This window comes from Macaca fascicularis, chromosome 10 (genome assembly GCF_037993035.2).
Source record: "Macaca fascicularis isolate 582-1 chromosome 10, T2T-MFA8v1.1".
NCBI classification, from domain to species: Eukaryota; Metazoa; Chordata; class Mammalia; order Primates; family Cercopithecidae; genus Macaca; species Macaca fascicularis.
Window position 1 is genome coordinate 106678609 of NC_088384.1, and position 20905 is coordinate 106699513.

The 20905-nt window shown below is 51.4% G+C and overlaps 2 protein-coding genes across 30 annotated transcripts in view; one reads left to right on the forward strand and one right to left on the reverse strand.

Moving 5' to 3' along the window:
* Positions 1–5259, forward strand: part of PTPN1 (protein tyrosine phosphatase non-receptor type 1) — a 74066-nt gene extending 68807 nt beyond the window's left edge. For all 3 annotated transcript variants that reach the window (XM_065523300.1, XM_005569339.4, XM_045363127.2), the window contains 3 exons: positions 229–452; positions 1793–1988; positions 3195–5259. In XM_065523300.1, the coding sequence (XP_065379372.1) occupies positions 229–452; positions 1793–1988; positions 3195–3218 (444 nt within the window). In that variant the 3' untranslated portion in view covers positions 3219–5259. The remainder of the gene's footprint in view (positions 1–228; positions 453–1792; positions 1989–3194) is intronic.
* Positions 5260–6636: 1377 nt separating this feature from the next.
* Positions 6637–20905, reverse strand: part of RIPOR3 (RIPOR family member 3) — a 104172-nt gene continuing 89903 nt past the window's right edge. For 10 of the 27 annotated variants that reach the window (XM_074005549.1, XM_074005545.1, XM_045363118.2 and 7 more), the window contains 8 exons: positions 17892–18022; positions 16457–16580; positions 15685–15820; positions 14870–15031; positions 13350–13511; positions 12660–12862; positions 9847–9930; positions 6637–8386 (listed from right to left, as the gene is read on the reverse strand). In XM_074005549.1, the coding sequence (XP_073861650.1) occupies positions 7919–8386; positions 9847–9930; positions 12660–12862; positions 13350–13511; positions 14870–15031; positions 15685–15820; positions 16457–16580; positions 17892–18022 (1470 nt within the window). In that variant the 3' untranslated portion in view covers positions 6637–7918. Of the gene's footprint in view, positions 8387–9846; positions 10043–12659; positions 12863–13349; positions 13512–14242; positions 14410–14458; positions 15032–15684; positions 15821–16456; positions 16581–17891; positions 18023–20905 lie in introns of all 27 variants that reach the window. The other 17 variants (XM_015429966.3, XM_074005553.1, XM_074005547.1 and 14 more) reach the window with 8 other exon arrangements.

The following is a 20905-nucleotide window of genomic DNA, read 5'->3' on the forward strand; positions in this document are numbered from 1 at the left end:
TCAAAATGTTCACCATGTTGCACTTTGTGCCTTTGAAGTGCTCACAGAGAGCATCGGTAGGAAGAAGAGACTTTATTTTCAAAAGATTTCATCTTCCAAGTACATGGCTGCAGCCCCGAGAGGCCGAGAGCCCCTCGCCAAGCCGCCACCTCTGCTCACGCAAGGGGACTTCCTGACAAGCCAGCCGACGCGAACACTAATAGGACTTCCTCTTGCTGCTCTTTCAAGGATCAGTGGAAGGAGCTTTCCCACGAGGACCTGGAGCCCCCACCCGAGCACGTCCCCCCACCTCCCCGGCCACCCAAACGAATCCTGGAGCCACACAATGGGAAATGCAGGGAGTTCTTCCCAAATCACCAGTGGGTGAAGGATGAGACCCAGGAGGATAAAGACTGCCCCATCAAGGAAGAAACAGGAAGCCCCTTAAATGCCGCACCCTACAGCATGGAAAGGTAATATGATTGGGTCCCGGCTTGTTGGGTTGAGGGGAGATGACCTTCTGTTCTAGAAACACACACTGGTACTGAAACCCTGTGGACGCAGCCTCCTGTTGGCAAGCAGTGCTTCCGCATCCTTGGGGAACAGGGCGTGTGGACCACAGCCCCTCCACTCCTGACTGCGGGAGGCCCGGTATTGGGCACAGGGTGGCCGCAGGACATGAGCCACTTCTGTGGGCTTCTAGTGCCACCTTGTGGTGCTTGTTGGAATGAGGGGCTCGGTGCCACCGAGTAGCATTTTTCTGCCCCCTGATGATAGCACCCTCCCCCAGGCTTCCGGACAGTCCTGAAATGTGATGTCCAGGCTTGACCATGTGCCCTCAGTCCCCACAGTGGTCCTTTGGGGACTGTAACCTTTTTTATGTTGTCTTGATTAAATCCCATTTTACTTCCTTGCAGGTTAACAACCATTATTGAGTACCTATTGATATGTGTGGTGTACTGAGTTAACTAGAACATGTCCCCTGGTCTGTGTTCTAGATCATCTTGTTGGGAAAAAGGCAGACCCAAAGCATATTTTGGTGGGAGCCCATGGACAGTGATGTGATAGAGGTGTCCACTGAGGTGGTCAGAAAAGGCTGCTTGCAGTAGGTGGCCGTGCACAGAAAGCTTGCAGAACGAGCAGGTGTTAGTTCCAGCTGGAGATGACTGCCGGCCGTGCCCTTGGTACCTGCTTTCCGGAGGGAAGTTTTAAGACGTGTGCATACTTGATCCAGCAGTTGTGTACATGGAGAAATTTACCCTGCAGCGACTCTCAAAATAAGCATGTAAAGATGTGTATAGGTAGTTGTGTTTGTTGTCGCATTGCTTGTAGTAGTGAAAAATTAGAGACAGGCCAATGATATAACCAGGGACCTGATCAATTACATTCTCTCCCGGTGTTGGGATATTCTATAGCTCTTAAAGAATGAGATCTGGGTGTACTGATGTGGCCAGACATTGCAATTGCAGTAAATGAGAAGGCAAGTCATACAATAGTGTGTACACCAGTGGATCCTCCAGCCAGATAAATCCTCACAGTGCCCAATCGCCCAGGCACCTTGTGAACCCTACCCTGGCTGTGGGTGCTGTCTGAAGTACCTGGGGGAGGGGGTGACAAGTGGACTTCAGGCTGTTGTGGGCCCTGGCCTGGCCCTCCCGCCAAGAAGAGGGGCTGGCTCGCTGGAAGGTTAACATCACCCTACTCTGTCTACACGTGGCTTGTTTTTTCCCAGAATTCCTGCCACAGTAGCAGCATCCTTGCCATTCACTTTCTCCAAAGTGAGTAAACCATCTCTGCCCCTCTGATTCCTCAGCATGAGTCAAGACACTGAAGTTAGAAGTCGGGTCGTGGGGGGAAGTCTTCGAGGTGCCCAGGCTGCCTCCCTAGCCAAAGGGGAGCCGTCACCGCCTAAGAAGGAGGAGGACCATGCACTGAGTCACTGGAAGCCCTTCCTGGTCAACATGTGTGTGGCTACGGTCCTCACGGCCGGCGCGTACCTCTGCTACAGGGTATGTTTCCACTGACAGACGCGCTGGCGAGATGCTCGTGTGCAGAGAGCACTGGCCGCTAGCCCGATGGTAGGATTCAGTTCTGTGGCGCATCTGAGCCAGTCTCAGAAGAAACAGATCAAAGGTTTTTAAAGTCTGGAACTGTGGAAGGGCTAACGAGAATTAAGGATCGATGCACTGGGGTTTTAAGGAGCCCTCTGGTCCCAAGAATATAAGAGTCTAATCTCAGGGCCTTAACCTATTCAGGAGTAAGTAGAGAAAATGCCAAATACGTCTGTCTCTCTCTCTCTTTTTTTTATTCCTTTGTTTTTGGAAAAAAATAGAATTACAACACATTGTTGTTTTTAACCTTTATAAAAAGCAGCTTTTTGTTATTTCTGGAAAAAAAACAAACTAGGCACTTAATGAAACTTTCTCGTACCCTTAGGTGATGTAATTAGCTATATAATTTATATTTGATTTCCCAGGGAAGGAATCCCAAACTTTTACGAATGTAAACTCCCTTGGAGAAGAGGGTTAGGACGCTCTTGCGCTCAAGCCCCCCTCAGCTGTGTGCACACTGAGCCAGGACAGGGTCTTTGAGCTTTCCCACTGTAAGAACAGCAACACAAGGCCGTCTAGAGAAACAGAACCTGCCTCTGCTTCTGCTCAGGGTGTCCGTTGTCCTTTCTCCATTGCTCCCTCCTGTGACAGCCATCTTGCTCATGTACCAGCCCTCATCACCCCATTCCCATAAAAGAGTGTCCTCGAGGCCTCTCCCTGGGGGTCAGAGGTCACCACAGGGTGGCCCTCAGCATGTCAGCCCTCTGTTAATTCAGAGGAGTGGGCTCCACCTCATTGGGAGAAGTGCCATTTCAGCAGAAATCCACACGTTAGACGTGTGTTGCTGTTAAGTAAGGGGAAGAGAGGACTAGCCTCAGAGCTCTGGCCATGGAAATGACCTCCTGAGACTTTTTCATCGTTTTAAATATTTTACCTCTTTTCAGGTGGCCATCTGAGTACATCAGATGGTTTTGCAAAATGCAAACAATTTTTTCCTTGGGGGTGATTTTTGGGGAGAAGGGGCTACTGTAAAAAATAAAACCAAAACCCCCTTTGCTCCCTCGGAGGTTGAAGTTGCCGGGGGGTGTGGCCGGGGTCGTGCATGAGGCGACAGCTCTGCGGGTGCGGGTCTGGGCTCATCTGAACTGTTTGGTTTCATTCCAGTTCCTGTTCAACAGCAACACATAGCCTGACCCTCCTCCACTCCACCTCCACCCACTGTCCGCCTCTGCCCGCAGAGCCCACGCCCGACTAGCAGGCATGCCGCGGTAGGTAAGGGCCGCCGGACCGCGTAGAGAGCCGGGCCCCGGACGGACGTTGGTTCTGCACTAAAACCCATCTTCCCCGGATGTGTGTCTCACCCCTCATCCTTTTACTTTTTGCCCCTTCCACTTTGAGTACCAAATCCACAAGCCATTTTTTGAGGAGAGTGAAAGAGTACCATGCTGGCGGCGCAGAGGGAGGGGGCCTGCACCTGTCTGGAGGCTCGCCCCACCCAGGGCTCCCTCCTGGAGCATCCCAGGCAGGTGGTACACCAACAGCCCCCTTGACTCGCAGGGAGCAACTCTCCACTCCATATTTATTTAAACAATTTTTCCCCAAAGGTGTCCATAGTGCACTAGCATTTTCTTGAACCAATAATGTATTAAAAATTTTTGATGTCAGCCTTGCATCAAGGGCTTTATCAAAAAGTACAATAATAAATCCTCAGGTAGTACTGGGAATGGAAGACTTTGCCATGGGCCTGCTGCGTCAGACCAGTACTGGGAAGGAGGACGGTTGTAAGGCAGTCGTTATTTAGTGATATTGTGGGTAACGTGAGAAGATAGAACAATGCTATAATATATAATGAACACGTGGGTATTTAATAAGAAACATGATGTGAGATTACTTTGTCCCGCTTATTCTCCTCCCTGTTATCTGCTAGATCTAGTTCTCAATCACTGCTCCCCCGTGTGTACTAGAATGCATGTAAGGTCTTCTTGTGTCCTGATGAAAAATATGTGCTTGAAATGAGAAACTTTGATCTCTGCTTACTAATGTGCCCCATGTCCAAGTCCAACCTGCCTGTGCATGACCTGATCATTACATGGCTGTGGTTCCTAAGCCTGTTGCTGAAGTCGTTGTCACTCAGCAATAGGGTGCAGTTTTCCAGGAATAGGCATTTGCCTCATTCCTGGCCTGACACTCTAGTGACTTCCTGGTGAGACCCGGCCTGTCCTGGTGCAGCAGGGTCTCGCTGTAACTCAGACATTCCAAGGGTATGGGAAGCCATATTCACACCTCACGCTCTGGACATTATTTAGGCAAGCAGGGACACCCCCCGCCCCCCACCTTTGGGATCAGCCTCTGCCATTCCAAGTCAGCACTCTTCTTGAGCAGACTGTGATTTGGAAGAGAGGCAACTGCTGGAAACCACACTTCTTGAAACAGCCTGGGTGACGGTCCTTTAGGCAGCCTGCCGCCGTCTCCGTCTGGGTTCACCTTGCCGAGAGAGGCGCGTCTGCCCCACCCTCGAACCCTGTGGGGCCTGATGGTGCTCACGACTCTTCCTGCAAAGGGAACTGAAGACCTCCACATTAAGTGGCTTTTTAACAAGAAAAACACGGCAGCTGTAGCTCCCGAGCTACTCTCTTGCCAGCATTTTCACATTTTGCCTTTCTCGTGGTAGAAGCCAGTACAGAGAAATTCTGTCGTGGGAACATTCGAGGCATCACCCCATAGAGCTGTGGTGAGGTGTGGATAAGGCTTAGGTGCCAGGCTGTAAGCATTCTGAGCTGGGCTTGTTGTTTTTAAGTCCTGTATATGTATGTAGTAGTTTGGGTGTGTATATATAGTAGCATTTCAAAATGGACGTACTGGTTTAACCTCCTATCCTCGGAGAGCAGCTGGCTCTCCACCTTGTTACACGTATGTTAGAGAGGTAGCGAGCTGCTCTGCTATATGCCTTAAGCCAATATTTACTCATCAGGTCATTATTTTTTACAATGGCCATGGAATAAACCATTTTTACAAAAATAAAAACAAAAAAAGCAAGGTGTTTTGGTATAATACCTTTTCAGGTGTGTGTGGATACGTGGCTGCATGACCGGGTGGGTGGGGGGGCGTGTCTCAGGGTCTTCTGTGACCTCACAGAACTGTCAGACTGTACAGTTTTCCAACTTGCCATATTCATGATGGGTTTGCGTTTTAGCTGCAACAATAAAGTTTTTTTTCTAAAGAACGTGAATTTGGGGTGCTTCCCATTTTTTTTTCTTTGCTTAATTGAGCTAAACCAGGATGAGCAACTCCTGTTTCTTTCCATCCCTGCTGATGTGAAACAGATGTTGTCAATCAGCTGGGGTTAGAGTTTTCCACTTCTAAGAATTAACCTCAGCATCCCCGCGTTGCCAGCGCCCTCAGGCTGGAGCGCTTTCCTTGAGGGTGAGCTTACTGAACACCTTAGGCCTCAGCCCACTTCCTTCCCAAACCCACGCTTTCCATGTAGAGGGCCCTTGGATAACTTAACAAACTTATCAGTGTTGTTTGAAGAACAGTGTTTTGAGTTGTAATCTCAAAACCATGTCCCTTACCCAATTACCTGTAAGACACAATGGTTACCGCATCTCAGTACGTAAAGTCCATTTGATATAGAGTTGACTTAAAAATAAGATAAAAAATTAGTACAGTTTTTCATTTGTGTACAAAATTAAACAATGTAAAAATTCCCCCCAAAGTGATTTTTTTGACTTTTCGTTTTGAAGTAATTTTGGACTTGCAGAATGTTGCCAAAATAGTACAAAGAGTTCCCCGGTACCCTCCAAGGTTCTTCGACTGTTTCAAAGCTGGCTGCAGGCCCAGGCTCATGAGACTGGGAAAAGGACAGGCTGTGGTCATGTGGACCCGCAGGGGCCTAGGGCTGCAGATGTCAGTGTTGCTCCCACTGTTTCAGGTATAAAAAAGGGCCTCTAAGCTTTCAAGAAGAGAACGCTCTAGGGCAATGGTCCCCAACCTTTTGGGCACCAGGGACCGGTTCCATGGAAGACAATTTTTCCACAGGCCTGGGGGTGGTGAGGCATGGTTTTGGGATAGAAACTTCCACCTCAGATCATCAGGCATCAGATTATCATAAGGAGCTTGCAAGCTGATCTCTCGCACAGGCAGTTCACAATAACACATGCAGTTCACAATAGGGTTCGCGCTCCTATGAGAACCTGATGCTGCAGCTGATCTAACAGGAGGTGGAGCTCAGGCAGTAATGCTTGCTCACCGGCCACTCACCTCCTGCCGTGCAGCCCAGTTCCTAACAGGCCTCAGACCGGTACCGGTCCGTGGCCTGGGGGTTGAGGACCCCTGCTCTAAGTGGGTACTGCTGATGCTTAAAAAAAGAGGAGGGGGTTTGCCAGAAATCAGATGGGGCAAAAGGGCAAAGGCTGTGCCACAGAGTGCCCATATAGGGGAGAGCACGCCTGGAGCCTTCGAGAGCATGCAGAGAAGCCTGGAGACAGCGTTTACCAGAGCCGCTGCCTGAGGCCGCCCTCCTTTAAGTGTCCCCACAGCGCACCACAAGACCACAGGGGTGACCTCCCCACTGGCAGGTGTTTGGGGAAACAACCGCTGTCTACTCTTTTGGGTAAAAAGTGAAACACCAATTAAAATAGTTTAATTGAAATTTCAGAAAATGGAACATATGAACAAGGCAAATAAATACTAAGTTAAACCAAAAAGCACAAAATATGTACAGGAAGTATCGATGAGAATGTTCAAGTTAAAGTTCTCCAAAGCCATTGCTACAGCAACCTCAAACCCTAGGTTCTGTCTGCACTATTAACACAGACATCTCAGGACATGGTTTGCTTTTTTTAAGACTTAAATAGGAAACTAATTTTCTTTCTTTAAAACAGTGTGTTCTTCAGTGAACTCTTTCTTCAGGCCAGTTGATGGCTTCTGTAACGGTTTATTGACGAGACCCTAGGGTAGCTTCCGAAGCTGGCTTGATTGCATTTGGGTGCGGATGGCCAAAGTGAGTGGCCCTGCTGCCCGTGCTACTCAGGGCTCCTGGGCTGATGTGGTGGCTTCTTCCGTTTGTGCTACTGAACAGGGGGAAAATGAGGTTCTCAGTCTACCAGCCGCTGTCTGGGAGTTCCACCGGCACTCTGGCTGCAGGTCAGGCTGAGAGTGTGCATGTAGAAACCCTGGCTTTGTGCCTTCCCGCCTTCCCCAGCTCATCAAGGTGACACCTGGCTGCTGCTGAAATGACCTGAGCAGTCTTGCATTAACAGGGCCAGCCACCTGCCAGCCTGCTGCATCCCAGCGCCTGTTGACCCAGAAGTGCCAAGCAGCTGACCTGCAGGGAGGCCTGGAGTTCTACACGCTTGTCTTGGAGCCTTTTATTTAGGGCCTCGACTTGCCTGGCCTTGGCCCTTTTGTAGGTGGCCACCTAGTGCAGCTCAGCTCTGCATCTCTGGGAAGGTCACACAGACCCGCAGCCAGAAGTCGAGCGCTCCACTGAGGCCTGGCAGCCCCTGCCTTGCTTTTTTCTGCTTCTGTACAAAAGACCAGCCCATGCCCTGGGGCTGGGTCAGTGGCTGGAGCCTCAGGCAGCGCTCTGGACAGCTCACACTCCTGGAGGAGTGCACAGCACCATTACCCAGCGCGCAGGCTACGTCCAAGCCGGGCAGCGGCAAAAAACCGATGTGAGATTTGTGCTCAACGACCAGGATTTTTTAAAATATTGTGATTTCAACATCTGCCTCCTGGCAAAAGACTTCTCTTTGTTCTGAGCAGAGCTTGTCCATCTTCTCAAAAGCTAACCGTCCGTTTTCACCTGAAATAGCAAAGGGACCTGTCACCAGATTGGATCCTGCCTTGGCACTTCCGACTCTCATGGGCCAAGGTGGCCCTAGTGCTTAGTGACTGTGGGTCCCGGTGGTCTCTGCAAAGCGGCAGGGGAGGGAGTATGTGCGGGAGCCCCCACCTGGTGACTCACATGGCCTGGGGGGCCTTGCCTTTAACTCTAGGATGTCCTGCTGAATCGGAACCCTGCCTTGCCTCTGGCTTCTATCCCAAAGGTCATAAAGTCTAAGAAGATAGCGAACACTCCCTGCCACCCAGCCCTGGCAGGATGCTACAAAGGGTGAAGGTTGGCTCTGTGCCAGGGCTGCTAACGGTGCCCATCCCGGGTACCCCAGAGCTGTTCTGCCTGCTGGGAGAGCTGGGTGTGGCCTCTCGCAGGTTCTGAGGGCCCCAGGAACTCCGCTGCGCTGCACAGATTGTGCCACTTTACCGAACGAGAGTGTGGTTTCCCGGGCTGCCGCCCGCACGGCCTCCAGGTCAGACTGGCACAGGCTGGCAATCTGGTCGATGCTTTCAATGCCCTATTCGAGATTAGGAGAAAGAATCCTTTGGGGGCCTTCTCAACAGCAGGTAGAGTCCACTTAGCGGCCCTGCAGGGCCAGCCCTAGCGTGGTCTCTGGGGCCTCAGCCCCTTCTTTTTCTCCAGGCTTCCAGGTTTTTTAGGTGGCCTCAGGTGCATGAGAGGCACCTCTGGACTGTGGAAGTGTCTCGCCTCTTCAGCTCTGACACCTGCTAGGGAGTCAGGCTGTTGGCAGAACTCGTCTTCCTGGATGCCTGCTGAAAGGCTAGAATTGAAAAGGAGGAGACCTGCTGCTTTCTGGACCTTCCTGCCTCCCCCATGCTCTCTTTACCCTACTCTCCAGGGCAGCCTGTGCCAGTATGCCCGACTCTGGCACATGCCCCCCGGCGCGGGTTGCTCCTGCGGGCCAAGGACCAGCATGCGCTGCAGCGCCCTCTACTGGACACCCGGCCCTTGCTGGTTTTCTGATCCTAACCAGCTTCTCCTCTTAGAATTTCCTGTTGATTCATCCCAGAAAGAATGGGATGAGCGAGTTCAATCTGTATTGAACTATCTTTCATCTAGCAGCTGTGCAATTCCAAATGCAGGTGAGGCTGAGGGAAAGCGGGCATCCCCTCACATCCATGGGATCTATGTGTGGGTTGTATCAAGAGTCTCAAAAATGCTCATATTCTCTGGCCCTAGAATTGGGTCTAGCCTAAGGAAATAATTCAGAACTCTGTTTTTAAAGCTTTATGCACAAACATGATCACAATGACATGCTTTATGATAAAAATTGGATAAAGAAAACTATTTCCTATGACAGCGGGTGAGTAGGTTAAATTAAGGTGTATACTTGATAGCCCCTTCATACAGAATTCTAAAGTGAAAAAAAAAAGACCCCCCCAAAAAAAACCACAAATAAAGAATTCTAAAGTGCTGCCAGTCTAACACAAAATGTTCTTGTTTTGTTGACTGTTTTTAAACTATGTTTGGATCAACAATTTTAAATGCTCACGCATACCCACAAACTTGTAAAAGAAGCATACCAAAATGTCAGCCGTTGCTTCTGCTACATTCTAGGATGATGGATAACTTTCTTTTCTATCTCTGTATTTTATACTTTTTTTTTTTTTTTTGAGATGGGGTCTTGCTTTGTCGCCCAGGCTGGAGCGCAGTGGCACGATCTCAGCTCACTGCAACCTCCGCCTCCCGGGTTCAAGTCCCGAGTAGCTGGGACTACAGGCATGTGCCACCACACCTAGCTAATTTTGTGTGTATGGGTTTTGCCATGTTGGCCAGGCTGGTCTCGAACTCCTGACCTCAGGTGATCTGCCCACCTCGGCCTCCCAAAGTGCTGGGATTGTAGGCGTGAGCCACCATGGCCCGGCCCCAGTGAAATCATTTTAAAGTTAACTAACCTTAACCCTAACCACAAGCAGGCTTCTCTGTCAGCCACTAATGGAGAAACGTCAGGCTCACCTTGAGCTGTTTGAGCGCCAGGCACGCGGCCTGCTGGAGCCTTGCATCGTTCTCTGCCAGGGCGTTGGTGTAGAAGAGCACAGCCTGGGGAGAGTAAGGAGGCTGTGAATGGAGGGGTGAGCAGGAGTGGAGTCCATGGTTCCGGGTCCATCAACCGCCAGGTGCCGACAGTAAGGCACGCTGTGCCCATCTTTCTCTAAACAACGTTCAGGACAGGATCAGTCCATCTTTGGGCCAGGTGTACACAGTCACAAGAGCTATACTGTGGTGTTTAATTTATCCCTAAAAACTGGTCCCAGGGCTAATACAATGAAGAAAACTCCTTTTGTCTAATGATATTCCAGAAGTGCGTTCTGAAACTGCTGTCTATAAAATGCTGACTGAGAGACATCAGATGCCCGGCTCAGAGCAACAGAAGAACTGATCATACCATGTGCATCGCCCTCTGCAGCTGAAAACGGGCGGCGCTGCTGCCTCAGGCCAGAGGGAAACCTGCCTATTCCCCTCAGCCCCCCTGTCCAATCTCAGCGGTGACCGTGCCCTCTTCAGTCTCACGCCCATGGCCACATCAGTTCATGTCTTTGGGCCTAACTTGACTCAGCTGAAAACAAAGCTGGCACTTGTTTCATGCGTTGCTGTAGGGTTTGTTAGAAAGCACACGGGGTTGTGCCCGGCCCGCAGGGGAGTCCAGCATCTGCGGCTGCAAAGGGAAACCCAGGAGTGGGTTTGTGCTCACTCAGTCGAGTGGCTGCACCTTCAACTGCACGGGTGGGGCGGTGGGGGGGCCCATCTGCAGGTGGCTCTCCGAAGTGTCTGCTGCTTTGGGAAGACAGGGAGACTGGGAGTAGGATCGGGTTCTCCCGCTCCTCCTACACAGGGCACTGGTGAAGGCTGTCAGGCCATATCAGTATGGAAATGTCACACTACCCACTGCCTCTAATCCCGGGGTGCCAGGTCATGGCAGCCCACTCCCTCCTCAGCACCCTCACCTGAGGGCAAGTGATCTGTCACTGGGTTGGCCCCCACCTCAGTGTTTCCTACTCTCTCAAGTCTGTCACATGAAGACGAAGGGCTTTTTTTTTTTTGGAAACAGAGTCTCACTTCATTGTCCAAGCTGGGGTACAGTAGCACAATCTCGGCTCACTGCAGCCTCTGCTTCCCAGGTTCAGACAATTCTCATGCCTCAGCCTCCCAAGTAGCTGAGACTACAGGCATGCACTGCCACTCTTGGCTAATTGTTTTATGTTTTTAGTAGAGATGGGGTTTCACTATGTTGGCCAGGCTGGTGTCGAACTCCTGAACTCAAGTGATCCACCTGCCTCGGCCTCCCAAAGTTCTGGGATTACAGGCGTGAGCCACCACATCTGGCCATGGAGGCCTTGTTTACAGTATGAAAAGATACCCCCATACCCCTAAACCCAAAAAAACAAAATACACCTGACTTCAATGGATCCTGGAAGCCAACCAACTACTAGTTTTCAGGAACTACAGAAAACAAATATATTAAACTACCATTAAACTTCCTGCAAGCAGCAAAGTCTAGATAGTCTAGAACAACCTGGGACTGTCAAGTTAATTGCAAGCAGAAAAAGAAATGGAGAAAAAGCCTTTAGATTAAGTGGAAATTGAAAACCATCAGCCAATCACAATATGTGTCCTTATGTAGATCCTAGTTTAGCAAAAAACAGGATGTTTGAGGCTTGGAAATTTGAACATAAGATGTATGATACAAAGAAATTCATGGTTAATTTTTTAGATAAGGTAATGGTATTAGAGTTGTGATTTTTGAAAGAATTCTTAACCTTTTGACACATATAGTTAACTATTTAAGGTCAAATAGGATGCCTCAGGTTGCTTCAAAGTGATACAGGGAAGTGGAGGGAGAAGGGGCAGGATTGGCCATGAGTTGATGGTGGTTGGGCTTGGGTTATGGGTGCAGGTGGATTCATTATATTGCTCTGCCTACTTTTGCAAGTTCAAAAGTCTCCAAATAAAGAGTTTAAAACAACCACAAAGTAGGCGGATGGGCTCCAAGAAGGGCTATTGGCAACGTAACTGGAGATTTCCTCTCCAGTCTGGAGCTGAGACCAGCAGTGTAGACTATGCCCTTGATGTCACCCTTCCTGAACCCCTCAGAGTGTCGCGGCTTAAACATACAGTAGTCACAGGCCAAGAGTGAAAAGGCAGAGAGGTCCATTCTCTTGGTTTTCAAATGGACTGAACACAATGACCCATTACCAGGTAGCCACGAATATTAATTGAAAGTAAATAAGGATGACTATCAAAACACTAAGAAAGGCTGGGCGCAGTGGCTCACGCCTGTAATCCCAGCACTTTGGGAGACCGAGGCGGGCAGATCACAGGATCAGGAGTTTGAGACCAGCCTGGCCAACATGGTGAAACCCCATCTCTACCAAAAATACAAAAATTAGCCTGGCATGGTAATGGGCACCTGTAATCTCAGCTACTCGGGAGGCTGAGGCAGGAGAATTGCTTGAATCCAGGAGGCGGAGGTTGCAAGATCATGCCACTATACTCCAGCCTGGGCAACAGAGCAGAACTCTGTCTCAAAAAAATAAATAAACCACTGAGAAAAACATTCAGCGTGCAAAGTGACATCTCAGATGTTTGGCTTTGGCAGCAGCAAGGTGCATTCATGTGTGTTAGGTGGCAGCCCAGGTCCCTCCATCAAAATAGCTCACAGCCACTGCAGCCCCTGGCACTCACTTCTTTGTACTTTTCCATGAGAACACCTGCTTACCTGTGCCCACACATCTGTGGCCAGGGGCTGCCACCTGCCCTGGACAACGTACCTTTTCCCGGAAGCTTCTGTTCCTGACTGCACCCGCCAGGCGAGCGCTGGCCACCCTGGACACCCTCGGAGTGCCGTCCAGCTGGAGCAGCGCCCAGGCTCTTAAAGTCTGGGGCAGGGGCTGGAGCTGGGCCAGCCGCTTCCCCTGCAGCTTCCGGACCGCCTTGGCCTGCCCTGCGCAGTGAAGCTCCTCGATGAGTGTCACTAGAAGACAGAAAAGAGGTGGGCCCGGGCCCCCTGAGTGGGAGTTTGGCAGGACAGCTGCAAGTTTGCTTGGCTGCTGCCAGTAGCCACAGAGGAACAAATCCCAGACCCACCGGGATGATCACCAAGGCCCAGTCTGGACTAGTTTCCCAGGGAGCTCCTGGAATCTTCAGGAAGGCCTTTTAACACAGAATCAAATATGCTCCAAAAATTAATAAAACCACAGCCCACACTCCAGGGACTCTGGCCAGCCAAGATCACCCTCCTACCCAGCTCTGAACTCTCTTCCGTGCTTTTTAAAGCTGACTTCCCTGGGAGCTGATATCAGCCCCCATTGGCTGAATGCGGAATCTCATTAAATCGGGGTTCCCAAAAGAACAGTTGGCGGGGATAGATGTAGTGGCTCCGAATTATAACCTGAGAAACTGCATGTGACAGGGCCCCGTGGATATTCCTCTGCTATGACAGCCACCCACCCCAGCCTTACCTTCCTTGGTGAGCTGGGTGAAGTGCTTCTCCAGGTCGGAGACGCTCTGCTTCTGCAGGTAGCCGTGAAACTGGAACCAGGTGATGGTCTGTTCTTCGGGGAGCCCAGCTCCGGGGAGCAGCCCACTACAGCTGACCACCTGCTCCAGGAGCCTGCGGCACACTGGCCAAAGGGGAGAGCACATCAGGAGAAACTGAGACCTCGACCCTCCACACTTCTCAGCTGGGAGTAGCCTGGTCAGCTAAAAGGCTTTCTGGGCTGGGCACAGTGGCTCACGCCTGTAACTCCAGCACTTTGGGAGGCTGAGGTGGGCGGATCATCTGAGGTCAGGAGTTCGAGACCAGCCTGACCAACATGGTGAAACCCCGTCTCTACTGAAAATACAAAATTAGCTGGGTGTGGTGGCACATGCCTGTAATCGCAGCTACTCTGGAGGCTGAGGCAGGAGAATCGCTTGAACCCGGGAGGTGGAGGTTGTAGTGAGCCAAGACTGCACCACTGCACTCCAGCCTGGGCAACATGAGTGAAACTCCATATTCCATATCAAAAAAATAAAAGGGTTTCTGATGGCACAAGGGCAGGTGTCCTTCACTGCACTTCCTGTGCCATGGGGGAGGAGTGTGCCCAGCTGGAGTCAGGACTGTGACTCTGACTCACCCTGAGTCAGACCGTGTTGGGTTCATCCCCATGCCCAGGGCCCCACACCACACCTGGATCTAAATCCCGAGGCAGGGCCTAGGAATATGCGTCAACCAGCAGCCCAGGTGGTGCTTGGAACATGACTATCACCTTTCACTTGCTCCAGAGAAGGCCCTACGGCTCTGCATTCTGGGAAGAATACAGTCCAGCCCACATTTCTAGAGGCCTCCCTTCCCGTAAGGTTCATTCTTTACCCCGTCAGGCTCTGGTGGGAGGCATGGAATCTGTCCCCAGAAAAATGCACCAGCGGCCGGGCGCAGTGGCTCATGCCTGTAATCCCAGCACTTTGGGAGGCTGAGGCGGGCGGATCACAAAGTCAGGAGTTCGAGACCAGCCTGGCCAATATGGTGAAACCCCGTCTCTATTAAAAATACAAAAAAAGACAATTAGCCAAGCGTGGTGGTGCGCACCTGTAATCCCAGCTACTCAGGAGGCTGAGGCAGAAGAATCACTTGAACCCTGGAGGTGAGGTTGCAGTGAGCCGTGATTGTGCCACTGCACTCCAGCCTGGGCCACAGAGTGAGACATCATCTCAAAAAAAAAAAGAAAAAGAAAATAAAAATACACTGGCCCATCAGGGTTTGCACGCAGCTTCAGGGCTCCACAGACTGCTCAGAAGGCCCCAGGTGGAGGCCCCTTCTCGCCCAGTGAAAGGGCGGCGACTTGCACTGAAGCTGAGAAACCACCTCCGTCTGATGGCATGAAGACACTCAGAGGCGAAGACAGGGCTGAAATGAGGCCAGCTGTGGCCACCCTGCAGGCCCTGGAGACTCAATACAGCCTTTCTGTGGGAGGGGACGACAGGACAGGAAGGAACCCACCTATTTCCAGCTGTCCCGGGTATTTCCCTCTGACTCTGTGCAGGAAGGTTTTCTTGAGCTGGTTCAGCAGCTTCGTGGCAGGGCAGGACAGGACTCTGCCAGGCCCTGTGCACCCTCTCCACAGCTTCAGGCACCCCTTCCTCCGCGAGGCCTGTGGGATGACTGAAAGCCCCAGTTCAGAAACTGAATGGTGGCTCGGGGAGAGCACGTCACAAGGACCCCAAAGGTTTCCCTCCACTGGGACCTGAGGGGGTGGGCAGGACGGTGTGGCTTGATGCGAGGTCCCTTCCCTGCATTCCCATGTGACACATGAGCAGCTTTGGCTCTAAGCATCTTACCAGGGCCACCACCTGCAGTCCCCACAACAACCTGGGAGGGGCTGCTGTCACCAGCCTCTCCTTACAGACAAGGAACCTGGCCTTCTGAGAGGGGAGGTCCCACAGGGCAGAGGCACAGCGGGATCACAACTACTCTTTGAGGGCACATTCTGCACCTTGAATGTAGCCTAGGCTTAGCCCACTGAATCCTATGCAGTTCCCTCCTCCTATACAGATAGGGAAGCAGAGGCTCAGAGACGTGAATCATTTGCCTGTAGAGTCACACAGCTGACTGAAGAGTATGCTGCAGCCCCAAGACCTGCCTCCCTTACCTCCCCGCAAAGAGTGTGTATCTCTGAGTCCAGCCCAGCCACAGCCTCCACTCTGGGCCCTGGTTAACTTTGGCTCTTAGGAAGGGAGAAGAGGCTCCCCGAGCTTTGATCCCGTCCCCACGCACCACTCACACGTGCAGCCCCTGGGTGGTAGGCAGCGACTTACTCTCTTCGATGGATGTTGCCTTGCCGACCTTCTCAAAGTCAAGGACAGAAAGTGTCTCCAGAACATGCTTTTGCTCTGCCACTTCTTCCAGCAGGCATTCCTGGACCAGCCTTGATAAATTAGGGGAGGCCAGTTTCTGGGAAGCAGCCCACAATGCTCCAGGTTAGCATGGAGCATGCCCGCTGAGGGCAGCCGTTACGACTCTGGCTCCCACCTGCTTGTGCCCACCTCTTCTGTCCTGGGGGCAGCTCCCTAACTGTCATCTGAGGATTCCCCTTTCACCAAGGTGGCTGAGCTAATGGGATGCAGGCTGGGCTGCCAGGGACCACCTTTGCCCCCAGACGGAGGACCAACCTGCCTGAAAGTGAAGCCAACCTACATTGCAAAGCAGAACTGAGAGAGACCTAGTCCTGATAGCATTTGAACCCGTGCATCCAGCCAGGCCTGAAGCCTACCTCTGAGGCTTTCAATGCCATGAGCCGATACATTTTCCTCTTGGCTGAGCCAGTTTGCATTAGGGTTCTGGCATCTATAGATGAAAGAGTCACCACCACAGCCTTTGGTTTAGGGCTTGGGCTGCCTAAGAGCCACAGGAGTATTCACCCAGACCCTGGTCTGCCTCTTCCACTGGGGAACAGCCTCAGTCTCACAGGCTTCCAGGATGCGGGTCTGTCACCCCTTACGATGCTTCCCACTACCTTCAAGATGAGCCCTTTGCCAAGAGGACTCCAAACCCGTCTGCCCTCCCTGACAAGTCCCCTAGCCCAGCCACCTGCAGCAGAGCTTTGCAGACTCGGAGGTGTACCGTCAGCAGCACGTCCAGCTCCGGGGCACCGGCTGTGAGTTCCCTGGATGACGTTTTCAGTGATGATGGTGGGGGCAGGGGCCGGTCCTTTCTGAGTTGAATTGAGAACTGGGTGACCATTCGGTTAGCAGTTCAGCTCCCTCTGAGGGTAGGGGGAACCCTCCCTTCCCAGAGAGCCCCAGGTCAGGGAGGCCCACTCCAGGTCCCAGGGAGTTCAACCGAGGAGGAAGGGGAAAGGAGCAAAGGGCGGCAGCAACTCAAAACAGAGCTGGACGGTGTGGCCCAGGGCCTGGGGAAGGCAGGGCGGGCAGTCGTCTTCCAGGATGTCTCGTGGAGGTAGAAGACAATTCCAACTAATCCCAGCTCTGTGGCGCTGGACAAGCCTGCCTCCCCCAGGCTCAGCTGACTCATCTGTCAAGGGAGGCAGGAGTCCCACACTCAAGGCCATGAGGGGTGCATGAAATATGGTGGGCAAGAGCACCTCACACCAAGTCCGCTCCGTGGTAGAGGCTGGACCTGCTGCCCGACCCACTCACGACTACTCAAGAAGGGCGGAAGCGAGTGTGGCATGAAATCCCACACTGGCCCATGGGACTGTGAGAGGCGAGGAGAAGGAATTGAGCCTCCACTCTTCCACGTGGTGAGATGTGGATGCAGAAGCCCTCGGAGGGTGGGGAAGGTGAGGCTGTGTAGCCTCGAGGGAAGCTGTCATGGGAGGTGTGGGCCCTGCGGTGGGACAGAGGGAACGGCACTGGGTACTGCTGCACCTTGGTTAGAGGGCAAAGAGCTTCTTTTTTTTTTTTTTTTTTTTTGAGACAGTCTCACTTTCACCCAGGCTGGAGTGCAGTGGTGCGATCTCGGCTCACTGCAACCTCCGCCTCCCGGGTTCAAGCGATTCTTCTGCCTCAGCCTCCCAAGAAGCTGAGATTACAGGCACACACCACCATGCCTGGCTAATTTTTGTATTTTTAGTAGAGACGGGGTTTCGTCATGTTGGCCAGGCTGGTCTCGAACTCCTGACCTCTGGTGATCCGCCTGCCTCAGCCTCCCAAAGAGCTGGGATTACAGGTGTGAGCCACTGTGCCTGGCCTCAAAGAACTTCTATATACTCGGTGGTTATTTTTTAAGGTTTAAAAAATAATAATAAAAGCTTATTCCTTGGAGCAGAAGGCTCAGGGCAAGGCTGGGATGATCTCACCCACTTCATGGTCACTGAGGACCAGCTCTGAGCCAAGTGGGGGATGTGCGGGGATGGCGTGGGGAGGGGTGCACGATAGAGTGACAAGAGCTGAGCCAAGGAGAGTGGGAGAAACAGACCGGGAGGCCAGCAGGAAATGTGGAGCTCGGGTCACCCAGTGGGAGTGCTGGCCACTGGGTTACTGCTGGAAGGAGGTGCACTCACCGGGGACTCTGGGAGCCCCCAAACAGGGATAGCTCATCTGGGGTGAAGTCGGCATTGAGGAAGGCGAAGCTCTCCAGGATGCACTCCATCAGGCTCTCGGCCGAGGCATGCTCCTGCCGTGCTCTGCAGGGCTGTGGACGAAGTGGCCAGACCTGAGGGCAGCACCGGGCCCCACCCATCCGACTGGGATACTGTTCAGGGGCCTCACGGCAGACCTGGGCAGTGTCCGGTCCTGAGCCCTGATCCCACACACCATCCCCCAGCACAAGCCTAGCCGCTGGCCCAAGGCATGGCACTGGGCATGGCTCCCCTCAAAGTCCCTCCTGAATGGCCTGTGACAAGGTAGGAGCAGAATCTTGAGGGAGACAGATCTGAAAACCCTCCGCTGTATCTCAAACCCCCACGGAGACAAGGCCAATGGCAAGAGTGAATGAGCGGCCCCAGCAGGGACCGGGGAGGCAGGAGTACAGGTGCCTCCCCTAAGAGGGGGCCGCGCTCATAGATTGCCCAGTTCTAAGAAAACCCTAAAACATGGATTTGTATGGGAAACTGCCCAGTTTTGAAATACCAACAACAAATTTCAAAGTATTTTAAATAGATGGTGTAGGTCAGGCAAACGCCTCTTCACGAGGCTCAAAGGCCTGTGGGCTTCAGGTTCCTCCACCCTGTTGGGTTTCTCTCCCCAACAGGTTAACGGAGAGTGCTGGAGCCACCACCCCACCACTGGTCAAGTCACCAGAGCCTCCAGTGGCAGCTCCCTCCCTGGAGATTTCTGTCTTGTCCGCAACTCGTGGCTGGCTCCAGGGCTGGTCCCTGCCCCCGTTCCCAGCACACCCCACCCAGGCCTTGTCCAACACAAACTGCAGCCACGGCACAGCCCAAGCAGAAGCCATAAAGCAAAACCAGGATCCTAACCATTGAGCCCAAAGAGAGAATCTTGAGGACGAAGGGAATAGCAAGGCTAGTTGCAGAGATCCCATTTTCCGATACAAAAATACATGCATACGTGTGTATGTACGTGCGTATCAATACACACATGCATATAGACTGTTGATTCTCAATAGTCAAGGTAGTAATGTTCTAGATGCCAAGGCAAGCAGATCACTTGAGGTCAGGAGTTTGAGACCAGCCTGGCCAACATGATGAAACCCCATCTCTACTAAAAATACAAAAATTAGCCAGGCATGGTGGCACAGGCCTGTAGTCTCAGCTACTCAGGAGGCTCAGGCAGGAGAATTGCTTGAACCGGGGAGGCGGAGGTTGCATTGAGCCAAGATTGCGCCACTGCACTCTAGCCTGAGCAACAGAGTGAGACTCTATCTCAAAAAAAAAAAAAAAAAAAAAATTAGTTATGTTCTATAAAACTCAATCAGCAAAAGCTGAACCACTGTTCCTAAGGGAGATACTGGGTTAGGTTCCTGTGAACCTCTGGTCACAGCAGTTTTATCAACACAGCAATACAGAACCTTGTATGTGTCTTTCGGTTTAAAGACACCTTGTTTAATAGCTATTGTTGGCCAGATATGGTAGCTCACGACTGTAATCCCAGCACTCTGGGAGGCCGAGGCAGGTGGATCACCTGATGTCAGGAGTTCAAGACCAGCCTAGCCAACATAGTGAAACCCCATATCTACTAAAAATATAAACATTAGCCAGGCATGATGGCAAGTGCCTATAACCCCAGGTACTAGGGAGGCTGAGGCAAGAGAATCACTTGAACCCAGGAGGCGGAGGTTACAGTGAGCCGAGATCATGCCACTGCACTCCAGCTTGGCGACAGAGTGAGACTCCATCTCAAAAAAAAAAAAAAAAAAAAAAAAAAAGATATGTTTGATTCATTAACATTGAACTCAACAGCCAGCATCACTACAACTCATGGCTGAAGGAAGCTCATCTAACACGCATTTTCTCCGTAAGGCATTTTGTAGACTTCCTGGACTGAGGAACACCAGCCGGCACTGAAGCTCTGCGCTTGGGAGGCATTTAAACAGTGAAACCGTCAACAAGAAGCACAAAAACTTGAAAAACATGGCATTAAATAGACCATGAGGACGCTTGTTTACCGTTTGGGCGCTGAAACAGGAAGGCAAAGCGTTGCCTCACTTGACCTCAGCTGGGAATGTGCGCTTCAAGCAGCTCAGATTTTCTATCACTCTGCCCAGCCCCAAAAACCACTTGGAATCGCCTCGAGTACTGACTTGGGGGTTAGAAATAAATTTCAGCAAGTAGATGAATTTCAAAATACAGAATCCACGAAGAATGAGGATAAATCGTGTATGTGTGTGTGTGTATGTATGCACTCACATGATTTTTTTTTGAGAGAGAGTCTTGCTCTGTTGCCCAGGCTGGAGTGCATTGGTGCGATCTTGGCTCACTGTAGCCTCCGCCTCCCAGGTTCAAGTGATTCTCCTGTCTCAGCCTCCCAAGTAGCTGGGACTACAGGCACACCCTACCACGCTCAGCTAATTTTTTTGTCTTTTTAGTAGAAATGGGGTTTTGCCATGTTGGCCAGGCTGCTCTTGAACTCCTAGCCTCAAGCAATCCACCTGCCTTGGCCTTTCAAAGTGCTGGGATTACAGACGTGAGCCACCGCGCCCAGCATCATACATGTATTCATATACACATAGATTTGCATAAATGTGTGTGTAATTTCTCTCCAGAAAGTCAAACTAAAAACCACGGTCTGTAATCAATTTGCATTGTTCTGACTTCGTTTGCCAAAAAAAGAAAAGTTCCTCAAAGATGTTTAAAATGATTACATTATTGCGGCATTAACATTTTTATGTAAATTGGGTGTAATTTTTCAAAAGACAAGTATGTGACAAATGTGCATGCTGACTCAAATACAAAAAAGAGGCCGGGCACAGTGGCTCAAGCCTGTAATCCTAGCACTTTGGGAGGCCGAGACGGGCGGATCATGAGGTCAGGAGATCGAGACCATCCTGGCTAACACGGTGAAACCCCGTCTCTACTAAAAAATACAAAAAACTAGCCAGGTGAGGTGGCAGGCGCCT